Source organism: Ictidomys tridecemlineatus, chromosome 10 (genome assembly GCF_052094955.1).
Source record: "Ictidomys tridecemlineatus isolate mIctTri1 chromosome 10, mIctTri1.hap1, whole genome shotgun sequence".
In the NCBI taxonomy this organism is placed as follows: domain Eukaryota; kingdom Metazoa; phylum Chordata; class Mammalia; order Rodentia; family Sciuridae; genus Ictidomys; species Ictidomys tridecemlineatus.
Window position 1 is genome coordinate 44,479,081 of NC_135486.1, and position 15,659 is coordinate 44,494,739.

General features: G+C 32.1%; 1 protein-coding gene across 1 annotated transcript in view; it reads left to right on the plus strand.

Annotated features, from left to right (window-relative positions):
• Window positions 1-15,659, plus strand: part of Spata17 (spermatogenesis associated 17) — a 199,713-nt gene that overhangs the window by 112,669 nt on the left and 71,385 nt on the right. The window contains exons 7-8 of the mRNA XM_005334959.3: window positions 2,035-2,238; window positions 7,708-7,856. Coding sequence (XP_005335016.2) covers window positions 2,035-2,238; window positions 7,708-7,856 — 353 coding nt within the window. The remainder of the gene's footprint in view (window positions 1-2,034; window positions 2,239-7,707; window positions 7,857-15,659) is intronic.

The window sequence follows — 15,659 nt, forward strand, 5'->3', positions numbered from 1 at the left end:
ATTCATGAGGTAAATATAGTAACCTGGAGAGATTATTGACTTGATAATGGCATAACAGAAAAGCACATTGTCCGGAAGATAGATTTAATAGGCACCTTCTTTATATAGTCCAGAGTGTCTACAGAGCAGCCACACAAGCTATATTATCATTTATATTGTAACTCTTCCCTATGAATATGCATTTACATATATGATATTTACATATACACATGTAAAAATATATATGTGTGTGTATGTATGTATGTATGTGTGTATATATATGTATATATAAAATGTTTTGAATATAGTGCTATGGAAATCAAATACCATCAAAACATGATTCTATCAAAGTATGGTTCTATGCAGTATACTAAAATGTATACTCAAAAAGCATTACATTTTCAGAAAATGGACATCTGCTAAACTTGAATTTGACATCTGTCACATATATATTTTGAACATCTATTGCATAGCAGATGTTGTGCTAAGTAAGTCTTGACTATTTTGATGCAGTGTGTGACAAAGCAAATGACAGAATAGCAAAGGTAACATTTTACTAGAGAAGCATGGCACCTAACGTGCTCGTTAAATATAGGATATGATTTTGAGTGATAATAGACCATATATGAGTGTGTGTGTGTGTGTGTGTGTGTATACAGAGAGATCACTCATACCTACACACACACATACACATGTGTGTGAGATTCAGTACAGGATTTGAAACACCTGCTATTAAGATGTATAATTATTAACAATTCACATATTTATTGAGTACTACTTGGTACTCAGAAGTAGGTCAAGAATTATGTATTTGGGGGATGGGGATATAGCTCAGTTGGTAGAGTGCTTGCTTCAAATGTACAAGGCCTTGGGCTCAATCCCCCCAGTGTCACAAAAAAAGTTATTAAAAAAAGAATCATGTATTTGCATTCCTATGAATGAGTATACAGATAGGTACACCATATCTGTACAGAATTACAGATATGGTTAAATATACATAATATATGGTTAGAATACAAAATGAATTGGCTAAAGGCTTCTCTGTAATTTTGTTCTTAAATACAATTAAATGAAAATGCAATGTGTGCCAAATACAAACTATAGCTCAGTACCTTTTTTTAATTTGTTCTAATTAGTTATAATGACAGCAGAATGCATTTTGATATACTATATACAAATAGAGTACAACTTCTCATTCCTCTAGCTGTATGTGGTATAGAGTCATACCAGCCATGCATGTCTATAGGGTAGTAATGTCAGTCTCATTCTATCATTCTTCCCACTCCCACAACCCCTCCTTTGACCTTATTCTCCTCTGCTCAATCCAAAATTCCTCCATTCTTCCCTACCCGCCCCCAATCATTATGGATCAGCATCCCTTTATCAGAGAAAACATTCGGCCTTTGGTTTTTTGGGTTTGGTTTATTTTACTTAGCATGATATTCTCCAGATCCAGTAATTTACTTACAAACAACATAGTTTCATTCTTCTTTAAGACTGAGTAGTATTCCATTGTGTATATATACCACATTTTCTTTATCATCTGTTGAAAGGCATCTAGTTTGGTTCTCTATATAGTTTGGCTATTGTGAATTGAGCTGCTATAAACATTGATGTGGCTGCGTCACTGTATTATGCTGATTTTAAATCCTTTGGGGATAGCTCAGTATCTTTAACATATTTACTATTTAATCCTGAAGCATACTAAAATGTTGGTCTATAGTGAAGACAAAGTATGAGTATTTTGTACAGTCTCCTTAGGTGAACTGAAGTCTATCCCCAATTAAGAACCAGAGTTGTAAAACATTAAAGCATCCTTTAAGCACCTTAAAGTGTTCATGGTACAACTTTTTTTTTTAATATTTATTTTTTAGTTCTTGGCGTACACAGCATCTTTGTTGGTATGTGGTGCTGAGGATCGAACCCGGGCTGCACGCATGCCAGGCGAGCGTGCTACCGCTTGAGCCACGTCCCTAGCCCCTTCATGGTACAACTTTATCTTCCTTTTATTTATAGGAAAATTAAAGGAAAAATTAAGATTGTTTTATTCTTTAGATTCCAGGTATATACAACTCACCGTTCAGACAAGCACCTGATCCTTGGGAGTTGCGGTTACAGAAGGCAAAGCCATTGACACACCCAAAACCTAAGGTTAGGCAGGAGTACTCTGCAAGCCTTAGTGATTGGCTGGCTTGTACAAGTGCCCGGTCTTTTCCACGGTCTGACATTCTGCCACCTATCAATAAGAAGAAGTGTCAGGTACTATTTAGTCCTATAAAAATTGTGTCGTTAATATCATTCTTACATTTTTTTGTGGTACTTCATACATGATGTAAAATTTACTATCTTAACCACTTTTAAGTGTGCTTTTCAGTGGTGGTAAGTTCATTTATATTATTGTCCAACCATCACCACCATTCATTTACAGGATTCTTCATCTTGCAAAAATTGAAATTCTATATTGATTAAATAACTCTCCATTCCCCACCCTCACTGCCTACCTCTCAATCTCCTGCACCCACATGGCTTATTTCACTTAGTATGGTGTCCTTAAGATTTGAATTTCCTTCCTGTTTAAGGTTAGATTTCATTATATATACATACTGTATTTTGTTTAACCATTCACAATAAACACTTGAGTTATAGCCACATTTTAGCTATTGTGAATAATGTTGCTATGAACCTGAATGTGCAAGTATTTCTTGAGACCCTGTCCTCATTTTTTGGAGAATATTCCTAGAAGTGGAATTATCAGATCATTTAATAATTTTATGTTTAATCTTTTGAGAAATTGTCATACTGTTTCCTACAGTGGCTGTACCACTTTCCATTCCCACTACCAACATAAAATTGTTCCAATTTCTTCACATCCTTGCCATACTTGTTATTTTAAGGGTTCCTTTTTCTAATTACTAGCTATCTTCATATATGTAAGGTAGTATCTCCTTGTAGTTTTGATTTGTATTTCCATAGTGATTAGTGATTAGCATCTTTGTCTATGTTTATTACCCATTTGTATATTTTCTTTGAAGAAATCTCTACTCATATCCTTTGCCCACTATTGAATTGGGTTGTTTGTTTTTATACTTGAGTTTTAGGAATTATTTATATATTTCAGATATATTGTCATATATGATTTGCAAATATTTTCTCCCCTTCTGTGGGCTGCCACTTTACCCTGTTGATAGTGTCATGATATTGAAAAAAAATATATCGTTGTTTTGTTTTTATTTGTGATGAGAGGAAAATATTTCTCATAAAAATCTAATTTTAAAAGTAATATAAATTACATTAAAAAGATAGATCAAAGAAGCAAAGGCTTTTTTAGTATTGGATTTTGTTGTATTAAGTATGAAGGTAAATCATTATTTATTGACTAGAATCTAGACCTTTTATTTAAAAATATTATAGTAGTACTTACTATGGTCTGTTTTGCTGGAAAAAAATCTTTATGTATTACCAAATTTGTTTAATTTAATCTATCTTCTTATGACTACATTTTTTCATATGCAATTATAAACAACTTGAATTTGAATAAGTTAAAAAGTATACATTTGAAAATTAAAGTAAATAACTATAATATCTCCCATGCATTCATGCATATGAAATGTTCAATGTGTTAAATGTATTAAGTACTCAGTGGTTGTTATGGTTTCACATATAACATTGCTTACTTAAATTTTTTAATAATCAATATTGCATGCTATATTCATTGAGGTAGCTTTTGGTGCTACATGGGATTCATAGACTAATTTTGCATGCAGCTTTTTAGGAAATTTGAAAATTACATGGCATTAGCTAGCTTATTATCACTGTGACCAAAATATGTGATAACAACAACTTAGAGGAGAAAAAAATTATTTGGAGATGACAGTTTCAAAGATCCAGTTCCTGGAATGCTGACTTCTTTGTACTGGCCCTGAGTCCAGCCACAACATCATGGCCAAAGGGCATGGTAAAAGAAAACCATTCAACTTGGGACAGCCAGGAAGCAGAGAGGACAAGATATTCTTCAGCCATGCCACTTCTGCCTACAATGATCATCCTGTTGTCCACTTATTAAGTTACAGCTCTCATAATCTAATAATTTCACCTCAGAATATTTCTTCATTTCTTAGTATATAAACTTTGGGATGATTTTAAAGATCCAAATCATACCATTCTCTTCCTGACCTCCCCAAACCTCATGTCCATCTCACAATGCAAAATGTACTTAGGCCCTTTCCAAGAATGCATGAATAAAATAGTTGGAAATACCCCAGAGCGTATTATAAGTGTTTTATACTGTTTTCCCATTAGCTCTACTGTTTTGTTTTTATTATGCTTTTTTTGAGGTGGATATTTATTTTTATTTGCTCATCTCTATTATAGCATTTTTATCAATACAATAATTTTTAATTTTTTACACAGCTTTCCCCCTCCATACCATTTTATATGCGTGTTTGTGTGTGTGTGTATTTATAATATATGGAATGGATCAGTGAAAGATATGGATAGATAAAAGGAATATTTTGATGTGTATTTATATAAAAATATATGTATACATATCCATGCTGAAGGAATATGTACATATGTTATATATATGAAACAGAGAAGTATATATTTACATAGAAAAATATCTCTGTGTATACGTATGTACTATGTAAAAAGAGAAATATGTATGAAGAGGAATCTATATATTTTATATATGTACATACATATATGTATATAATACACTTCTGAATTACTTTTATTTAGTATACAAGAAAGTGATATCTGCTAATATATTTTTCTTTTCTACTTTTTCTTTTTTCTGGTCTCTCCTTTTCTTAACATCTATTTTTTTCTTTATCCTTCTTCCCTCACTGTATTTTCCTTATCTCTTCCCTTAGCCATATCTTCCCTTCTGTTCTGTCCTTTCTCTTTATTTTTTCCTTTTTTCTTTCCTCGTCTTTTCTTCATTTACCTCCTTTCTTGTTTTCTCATTCTTCTTTTTATTATTATTATTTTTTAGTTGTAGATTGGCACAATACCTCTATTATTTATTTATTTATTCTTATGTGGTGCTGAGGATCGAACCCAAGGCCTCATAGGTATGAGGCAAGCACTGTGTCACGAAGCCATAATCCCAACCCTTCCTATTCTCCTTTCTTTCCTTTTTTCTTCTTTCACTCCTTCCTTTTCTTTTTCACAGATTTGATTGCTTTATGTTGTTTTCTTTGACTGAGCCACATTTCCTCTATGATATCCAATAATAAAAGGGTGCATACATCATTGGGGACATTTAAGATTATGCCCAAATGATAATATTTGTACATAGCATCTATACTGCCCTGCCCAGGTAATTTTTTAAATGTATGGGACAACTGTAGTAAGTTGTAAAAAATTCATTTTTTATACAAGTTTTGAGGGAAACTTTAAAAGTACAAGATGACTTTAAAGTATGGAATATTAAGAATATATCAGGGGGCTGGGGTTGTGGCTCAGTGATAGAGTTCTTGCATATGTGAGGCTCTGGGCTCAATTTTCAGCACCGAATATAAATAAATTAGTAAATAAAGGTCCATTGACATCTAAAAATATTTTTTAAAAGAACTTATCAGAACAAAGATATAGTTGATTCTCTAAACTAGGACTTGGGTGGAGACAAGGTAGGCCAAATATTGGAATGTCATAGCTATGAGTCCAAGAAAACTTTCAGGGTTAGATTGAGTCCAGAATGACCTATGCATTATAGGAATTGATAGTTGGAAAGAGAGACAATGAACATATCTAAAGTTTGAAGCAGTTTCCAAAATCTGGAATCCATGTTAATTCAGTAATGTAGATAATTACCCAAGATCTGAAAGTCGTGCTATCTAAAGAGATACAAATCAACAAAAGATTTAGCAACAGAGAAATCTGATAGCTCATATCAAAATTGCTAACCAAGTAGCTGGATTTCTAAGTTCAAAGATAAGACACTAGTTGTCTAACATAAAAATGTGTCGACAAGACACTGAAGGACATAGGGAGATAGAAATGATTGAAGGACCCTTGGCTATCAATTCAAAAGTATTAAGTTTATTTTAATTCTAAATCGATGATTAAGCACAGCTCCTCTTTCATTTCCTACTCTCACTGAAACTAGAAAGTTCCAGAAAACATAGTATAGTAGAGTAAGTACACAAATGATATGTGTATGTTGATATACCAACAAAGGTTGTAAGACATCAACTAACCACTGAGAAAACCATTACTCCATTTGGGTGCTGACCATTTAAAAGTCATAGCCTCAAACAATTTGCTTATTTCTTTGATGTTACTGTTCCAAACCTTTTAAATACTGTTCTTTAGGCTAATAATAGTGGTAATAATAAAAACACTCCTGGTTCCATTTTTTGAGTGTTTGCTGTGTTCTAAATACAATGCTAAGAGTGTTACATTATCTTACACATTTTAAGAGCAATTCTGTGATACAACTATTATTCAATTTTACATTTGATGAAAACAGGTGTAGAGAAGTAATTTGTCCCTAATTATACAATAAAATATTAATTCTTTTAAACCAAAGAATTTTTCAAAGAATAAGAATTTGTCCAAAAGGTTTTGATTTCTTAGTAGCATACTTGGAATCATGTTACTGTATCTTTAAAAAGTAAAGTTCCAATAAAAATCCATTAACTACTTTCAAATATAGCAATCCTCCTGTCCAGCTGTGAAAAGTACTAGATGATACTTATTTGCCATTTGTGTTATTTACGGTCCATGACTTTTATGGTAACTGGTTCCTATTATTGGTTTCTATTAATGTAAAACATAAGTGAACATAAATGAGGCGTGAATCATTTCTTTTTATTAGCCCCACAGTCTTCACTCAGTGCTTGCAGTAACTCCAGCTGTGTCTTGTTAGTGATAACCTATGTAAAGAAGGGATTTTTAAGAATAAGAAATATGATTAGAAATCTTCATCCATATTACTTCCTTCTTTACAACAGTGGGAAAAAAAGAAAAAGAAAACAATGTGTAATTAATAGCACAGCAAAGTCCTGTGCTCCTTTGATTCATATTGTCCTTAATAATATACTAATTGGACAATCAGTGGGATTCAGTAACTAGTTTTAGTAACACTAGGATATGTTCCAAGTCACTTCACAGTGTACCTATTGGTTTTTCCTTGTTCTGTGTTTGTGTCATCTAAAGGTTGCTATTGGTACCAGAGTCATAGGACATAACCCTGAAAATAAGTAAATATTATGTTTTTCTTATGTTTAGGGGATCATCAAATAAGAAATTTGGCTTTTACCTAAAAGCTTTAATTAAAGATATTATATGCTATTTCTGTTTATAGGATGGCTTTTGAAAATTTATGTTCAGAATCTTTTAAAAATAATTTTACTTACCTAAAAAGGAAAAAATCACTGATTATATTAGAGGAATATGCTTTTAAAATTACAAAACAAACACCTATAAGTATAAGCATTCTAACTGCATCATGAAAACCTTTTCATGTAAGTGAGGAAACTTCTACATAATCTAAACCATTTTTAAGGCAATCACTTTTACTTGAGAGAACAAGTTTTCGGGTAGAAAAGTGATATACTTATTTCTGATATTCTTTTATCTTCTAACTCAGATAAGAATAGATTGTGTTTTTAAAATAATTAATAAACTTGCTATACGTTGGAGATGTTCACTAGCCTTGGTTACAAACAAAATGTCAAAAACAACTTCTGTAATAATATATGTACCTCATCCTGTCTTTGTCAGGGGCCATTCCGAGATTTCAATGAAGTATTAGAACAACGTTACAAGCCTCTGGAGCCAACATTGCGAGTGGCAGAACCAATCAATGAGTTAAAAGTAGCCAGAGAGGAGTTTAAAAGAGAGGAATGTGCACAAAATATACATAGCAAAATGTAAGTTTTTAAAAAATCATAATTTCATTATGTTTGGTGCTTTAAACTTTCTAACATTGTAGCGGAACTTCTTTTTGTGAGAAAATTCAAAGTCATCTATTTAGAAGCAACAATTTTTTTAAAAAGAGAGAGAGGGGGAGACAGAGAGAGAGAATTTTTATTTATTTTTAAGCTTTCGGCGGACACATCTTTGTTTGTATGTGGTGCTGAGGATCGAACCTGGGCCACATGCATGTAAGGGGAGCGCACTACCACTTGAGCCACATCCCCAGCCCTAGAAGCAACAATTTTATAAATGTACCTATTGATGTTAATATTGATGGCAAAAAATACATATGTACTACTCAAAAATATATGAACTTCTCTCCCAAATATGTATGTATGCATTTATCAAAGGAAAAAAATAATGAATTGCATTTTAAGATGGAAAAGTGACAACTATGCATCAGTAAAGATAATATCTTTAATTAGCTAATAAAAGCACATATATTTGTGATGCTTCTAAAATAAGATCCAATAATAGAAAAATATTTTGTTAACATGAACTAAATTCCATTTGGATACATATAATATTCTAGATTGAATAAATAAAAGGTTACTGATGACTAAGGAAAACGATAGAAAAAGATGGAGGATGATCTAACAGCATATGCAATTTAAAATTACTTTATTAGCATCAGTGATTTGGGTCTTAATTCATATGTCTTTCCTCCAAGGTATTTCTTCTCTGAGATATCTTGTCTCCAATAGAATAATACATGATTTATAAATAGATTACTTTAAACCTAGAATGGCCTCTTTTTTTAGTTATAATCCTATAATACCGTATGTAATTGTCATTGCAAGTATCTTATAATTCCTTATTATTATTATTTATATAATAAATGATAATTATATTATTTAACATGTATCATTTAATATATAATTATATGTCTATTATATCAACATATAAGTTGTTATAATTGTAATAATTTTAGTATAATATAAACTACTATTATAAATTCTTATATAATAGTATACTATAGCATATTAAATTGCCATTATTGGTTATGATTATATAGTATGTATTAGATATGAATTATCATTTCATATGTATTATATAGTAATAATTTATATAATAACAATGATCACAATACACTAGAAATATTTTTTGTTATGTAAAAATCTATAATAGCATATTAATTTTCACAGTAGATTCTGGATAATTTTATCATTCAGAAAAGATATATGGAATATGTTTTGTTATAATCATAAATTTCTGAAGAGAATCTTAAATTTTTACATAAACAGACGTAAAATGGTAAGCATCTCAAGTAATTTTTATAATTTTTAAAAATTTATAGTAACTACCTGAACTGAAAAATAATTAACTATAGTGTATTTAGCAGATCCTTTCTGTAATTGGTTGAGTTAACCTAATGCATGATGAATACAAAAATCAGAAACATATATTTTCAATTGGTTTTTAGAAGGTAGACTAGTTTTACAACAGAAATTTTAGAAGATTAATGCTGCTCAGATTTAGCCTAAATATGCAATTTAGTGATAAATACCCAAATTTATATTACTCAGAATTATTTTTCTATTTTCAACAATGCTAAGGTTTACAAAATAGCAAGATTAATTGCTGAAATAATTGAGATGATTATTATCTCACTGATATTGCTGCAGAAATCATTACATATCCAAGGTACTGCAGGATTCTTTCCTAGTATTTTCCTTGCTAATCCTAGAAAGATCAGAATCAATGTTATCCCCAAAGAAATGTGCTTACCTTACATGTTTCATAGAATATGTGTAAATATCATCAGTCTCTGTGGTGTTGCTGATCACCTTTATCCTGAAGTTTTCAGAGACTGAAAAGTGTCTCTAGGGTTATCAAACCAATCTGAAACAAAGTTAGAAGTGCTAAAGAAATTACTTATAGGTTCAAAACTCATATTTTTTCACAACTAAGATAAGCAATTGGTCTTAGCAATTAGTCTAAGGATAAGTCCACCATAAGAGGAACAAAACACTGATATTTATAGTTTCTTCTGAAAACACTTTGGTTTTTATATGTTGGAAAACACCTAACTGTATCTTATGCAACAAAAGAAATGTTAGAAATTTGAATTTCATATCTCTGTTGAGGGTAATAGGAGAAAAGTATACTCTTATCACAAAGATGCAAAATTTTGTAATGCAGATTGTGTTTTTGCCACATGACTGGTTTTACCCATAAGGAATTAAAGACAGCATGTTCATAACCATCCCAGGGCCTTATTCAGGAACCTTCTGTATAGCCCTTTATTTCCATTCTTAAGTGCTCAAAAAAGGTACCACTATATCTGAGAGTTTGATACATTTAGCAATTGCTTTTTCCTATTATTATGAAAAATGCAATGTGTTTTAGTAGAAGGAGCATGAGCTTTCGAACTAGATCTATGTGATCTCAAATCTTGGCTCCCTTACACAACAGCAATATGATACTAGCTAAATAATTTAGCCTCCCTGAAGTGCTATTTCCATGTAGGTGAAAATAGAAATATTACCTTCAAAAGTTGTCATAATGATTGAACAAGATAATGAGTATAAAGATATAAAAATGAAAAGAACATAGAAGGGTCTTAATAAAAGATAATTATTACCAGAATCTGTATTTGCTGCAAACAGAATTCTACATGTAAGGCATCAAAGAAGGGAGAGGAAATCACAGACTTCAAGGATAGGATGGATTCCATCCACTAGTCTAAAGAACCAAAGTTAAAGGAGGATCAACAGCAGAACTCTTCCTGAGCAATAGTGTCCTAAATTTATACAAGGTTTCTCATTAGGTTTCTAAAAGATAGATTCTTCTGAGGGTGTTACTCTTTTAGGACTGCCATACCAAAGTACCAGGAACTAGGTGGTTTTAATGAAAATTTATTGTCTCACAGTTCTGGAGGCTAGCAATCTGAATTGAAGGCATTGACAGAGTTGCTTTCTCTGAAGACTATGAAAAAAGATTCTGGTCATGCTTCTCCCATACCTTTCAATAATTTGCTGTCAATCTCTGGCTTTCTTTGGCTTGTAGAAACATCTCTCTGAGCTTATGAAGCATCACTACTTGCATTCATCTCCACATGATAATCTCTGTGCTTGTCTGTATTCAAAATTCCCTTTTTATAAAGACACCAGTCATATTGGATTAGGGGTCCACCTTACTCCAGTGTAATCTTAAATTTACTTATTATATCTACAATGAACCTATTTCCAAATGAGATTATCTTTCAAAGTTCTAGGGGTTCAGACTTCAGCCAACTCTGAACAGTGATATGAGAGAACATGATCCACACCCTAGGTAACTCTTAGGATGACAATGTGCTTTTTACTAATTATAGGCTTATAGGTGATAGCTATTATTTACATATGTGCATTTAAGCAAGCACAAAAATAAAACAATAATAATTAACACATCAATTCTGGATTATAGAGGTTTGTCTGAAAGTTATATTGAAACTTTGTTTTTATTCTTGTTCTTAAAGAAACTCATCCCATGCCTTCATAATGAAAATTACTTTCCTTATTCATAATTCATATGTTTATCTAATGCTAAGTGAAGTTAGCCAATTAAAAAAATGTTTTCTCTGATTCATAGTGGGGTAGGGAGGGGGAGCAGGGGAGCAATAGATGAACTCATGATAGGGCAGAGTGGTAGGAGAGGAAGGGGAGGGGGCATGGGGTTAGAAATGATGGTAGAATGTGTGGACATCATTATCCAAAGTACATGTATGAAGACACAAATTGGTGTAAATATACTTTTTATACAGCCAGAGATATGAAAACCCCCACTCACGTTTCTTTTTCTTTATCCACCGTATGATAGAAAACATACCACTCTTGATCTTCTGAGTTTGGCTTATTTTGCTTATTATAATTGTCTTTACTTCCATCCACTTTTTTGCAAATGACATATCTTCATTTACCTTTATGGCTGAAAAAAACTTCATATATATATATACAAAAATGAAGTTTTTTTAGACATTAATCTAAATATATATGTATATTTAGATTAATGTCTAAAATATATAAATAACTCAATGATAAGACAATGATTTTTAATGTAGAATTTCTTCTAGCCCCTGACAATGAAAAAGTGTGTTGTTTGTTTATTTGTTTGTCATATATATATATATATGTGTGTGTGTGTGTGTGTGTGTGTGTGTGTGTGTGTGTGTGTGTGTGTGAGGTGTGTGTGTATCACATTTTCTTTATACATTTATCTGGTGATGGATACCTACATTGGTTCCATTGTTGAGTTATTGTGAATTGCACTGCTATGTGCATGTATCACTATAGTATGATTTAATTTTAGGGGATAAATACTGAGGAGTGGTATAGATGGGTCATATGATGGTTCCAATCCTAATCTTTTGAAGAACCTCCTGAGTTCCATAGTGCTAATACTAATTTACAATCCCATCAACAGCATAAAATTATTCATTTTTCTCCACATCCTCTCCAGCATTTATTATTGTTTATATTCTTGAATATTGCCATTCTGACTGATATAAGATAAAATCTTAGTGTAGTTTTGATTTGCATTTTCCTAATGTGTTGAACTTTTAAAATATGTCTGTTGGCCATTTGTAGTTCTTCTTTTGGAAAGTGTCTTTGAGTTTTTTGTTGTTAAGTGTAAGGCAAAAAATCAATGTTGACTCTATCCCAATACTTGACTTCAAAATATAGTACAGAGCTACAGTAACAAAAGCTGCATGATACTGGCATTAAATCAGACACATAAACAATGGTACAGAATAAAAGACACAGAGACAAACCCACACATCTACAGCCATCTGATCCTTGACGGAGGTGCCAAAAACATACATTGGAGTAAAGACAGCCTTTTAAATAAATGGTGCTGGGGAAACTAGCTAGCCATATTTAGAAGAATGAAACTAGACCTGTATCTCTCACTCTGCACACAAATCAAATCAAAATGGATCCATGACCTAGGAATTAGAACAGAAACTGTGTAACTTCTCGAAGAAAATACGGACATCATTCCAGCATATATGTACAGGCAATGACTCTCTGAAAAAGACCTGAAAAGCTCAAGAGTTAATAAATGGAATGGCATGAAATTAAAAACTTCCGTGCAGCAAAGGAAACAATTAGGAATGATCCAAGACAGCCTACAGAATACGAGATCTTTGCCATCTACTCTTCTGACAGAGGATTGATATCTAAAATATATAAATAACTCGAGAGACAATAATTTTTAATGTAGAATTCTTCTGGCCTCTGACAATGGAAAAGTGTGTTGTTGTTTGTTTATTTATATGTCATGCTGGGCTTCAAATGTAGTACCTTGCATATCTCTGGGTAAGCGTTCTACCACTGAGTTACATCCCCAGTCCCTCTAGGAAAGTATTCTTAACAGAGAAGGAACTGAATTGGTTCACGTGAATGATTGTTAAGATTTTGATAGATAAAAGAAGAGAAAGTAGATAAATGTAGGTTAAAGGTATGAGAAAAGTGATGGTTGGAAAAGTTGACAGAAAAATTATGAAATTAATCTGACAGAAACTATTTTTCATGTTGGAAAGCAGTAGTAAGAAAAATTGTGAAAAACATCAGGAGTTTGAGGATTTATCCTATAGGCAATAGAAAATTATTTAAGGCTTCTGAGAATGAGCATGTTATAAAAAGAATATGAATTTGTTGATTAGGAGACAGATGTATTTGAGAAAAGAAATATGCTAGAAGCAGCGAAACCCCTTAGGAAAGTTCTGCAGTAATTTTGGTGAGAGGTAATGGGATGGAATTAAGCTGATGGCAGGATTCAGTCTTCTACTCTTTTTTTTTTTTTTTTACTTTTTTTCTTCTTTCTATATAGAATCTCAGTGATTGCTTCTATTTGAGAGACTTCAACTACCATGTCTATGCCAATGATTTCCATTCTAAATCTTGAATTCCAGAATTTTATTTTCAACTGTCATCTTCATTTCCATCTCTACTAGATGTCCTAATCTTAGTACACAAAACATGAGCCTGCTTCTTCTTGGTATGTGAATTGCAGTACTAACGATCTGCTTAACCTTTACTTTTGAGTCACCTCTTCTTTTTTAAAAATTCTAGTTACATATGACAGTTGAGTCACCTCTTCTTATCCACTGTTACCCATATCCTATCAGTCCTCAAGTCCTCTTTATTCTACTTTTCAAATATCTTTCAAATTCAGCCTCTCCTCTCTTTTTTTGTGTGTCTATTGCTTACTTCAAATACTATAAACACCTTTATCTGTGCCTTTCTCACCTCTGTGCATTTTACCACACCAACACGAATGAAGTGTAATCATGCCATTATGCAGCCAAAATGCTTTTCAGTGGCTTTTTTTTTTACCTCTTCCACAATAAATTTGAATTCCGTTTGCCAGACACAAGTCTTTCCTTATGTAACCCAGTCTTATTTCTCTAGTTAATTGCCACATGCCATGAGGAGCCTGTGCTCCAGAGATTCTCAACTATTCCATATTTTTTATATCTTATATTATTTCCTTTTCTGTAAGCAATTTCCTATTCCCTTATTTACTCAATATTTTCAAATCCACTCAAAATAATAAAAAGGATTTCTGTTTTCTTTTTCAAAACTTAAAACCACAGCAGGTATATATTTTAGAAACTTTAAACATTATTTAGTAATTCCTAGTTATGTTTTCCAGAGGACATGACTATCAATCATTTCTTGTGCATCCATTCAGTAGTTTTGTTTATATATAGTTATGTATGTATTTGTTTTCTTCTATTTATATATGGCAGAATGTTATACACACTTAACCTATTTATGAGAATTAGTGATCAGAGAGTATTAGAGGTTTAAAATTTCATAAGATGACAGTTTAAGGAATATTTTCAGATGTGAAATGGGACCATGTAACTTGTTTACAAGAAACGGAAAAAGAAGTTATTTAGAGGTGCAAGAAATGAGAAACTACCATATTGTTATAGTACCAGAACTCTCAAAGTTAATGTTTAATTTACTCATTGAACAGCAGAGATGGAGTAGAATGGGCAATCATACATCAGGTGATATATTCTATGACATGGGCTTCCCTAAAGTTTGAGAGGTATGAAGTTCTATATGTAAATACAGTAGATATAGAAGAACTGAAGATACACTGTGAACCTCCAGTGGATGACTAAAACTCCAGATATTACCATACTCTTTGTAATACCTTATTAAGTTGGAAACTTCCATGTCTCCATTCAAAGGAAACACTTTTCAACTTCTCTTTGGCATATCTGAATTACTAGTTTCACTACTCTTATGCTTTGGGACCATTAAGTGAAATTAGGTTTGCTTAAACACAAATACTACAATACCATGACAGTCAATCTAGCAACTGAGACAGCTATTAAGTGACTGTCAGGTAGGTAGTGCATACAGTATGGATGATCTAGAAAAAGGGATAATTCATGTCCTAGGTGGGATGGCATTGGGTGGAATCATCATATTACTCAGAACAACAACTTAAAACTTATGAATTGCTTAATTTTGGAATTTTCCATTTAATATTTTCAGCAGACTACAGATAACTAAAAACTTAGAAAATGAAACCACAGATGAAGGGAGATTACCATACCTTCTATTAATACTATTAATCATAAATATCCTGGCTTAGTACAGGAAACTACAATTAGGCAGACTATAATCATATACAAAGTACAATAGAATATTGCAAAAGAGAGTTCCAATAGGTGTTCTGTTAGGCAGAATAATCCCCCACCCCCAGAGTTCATATGTTCCAATCCCATGAACCTATGAATATGTTACCTCACA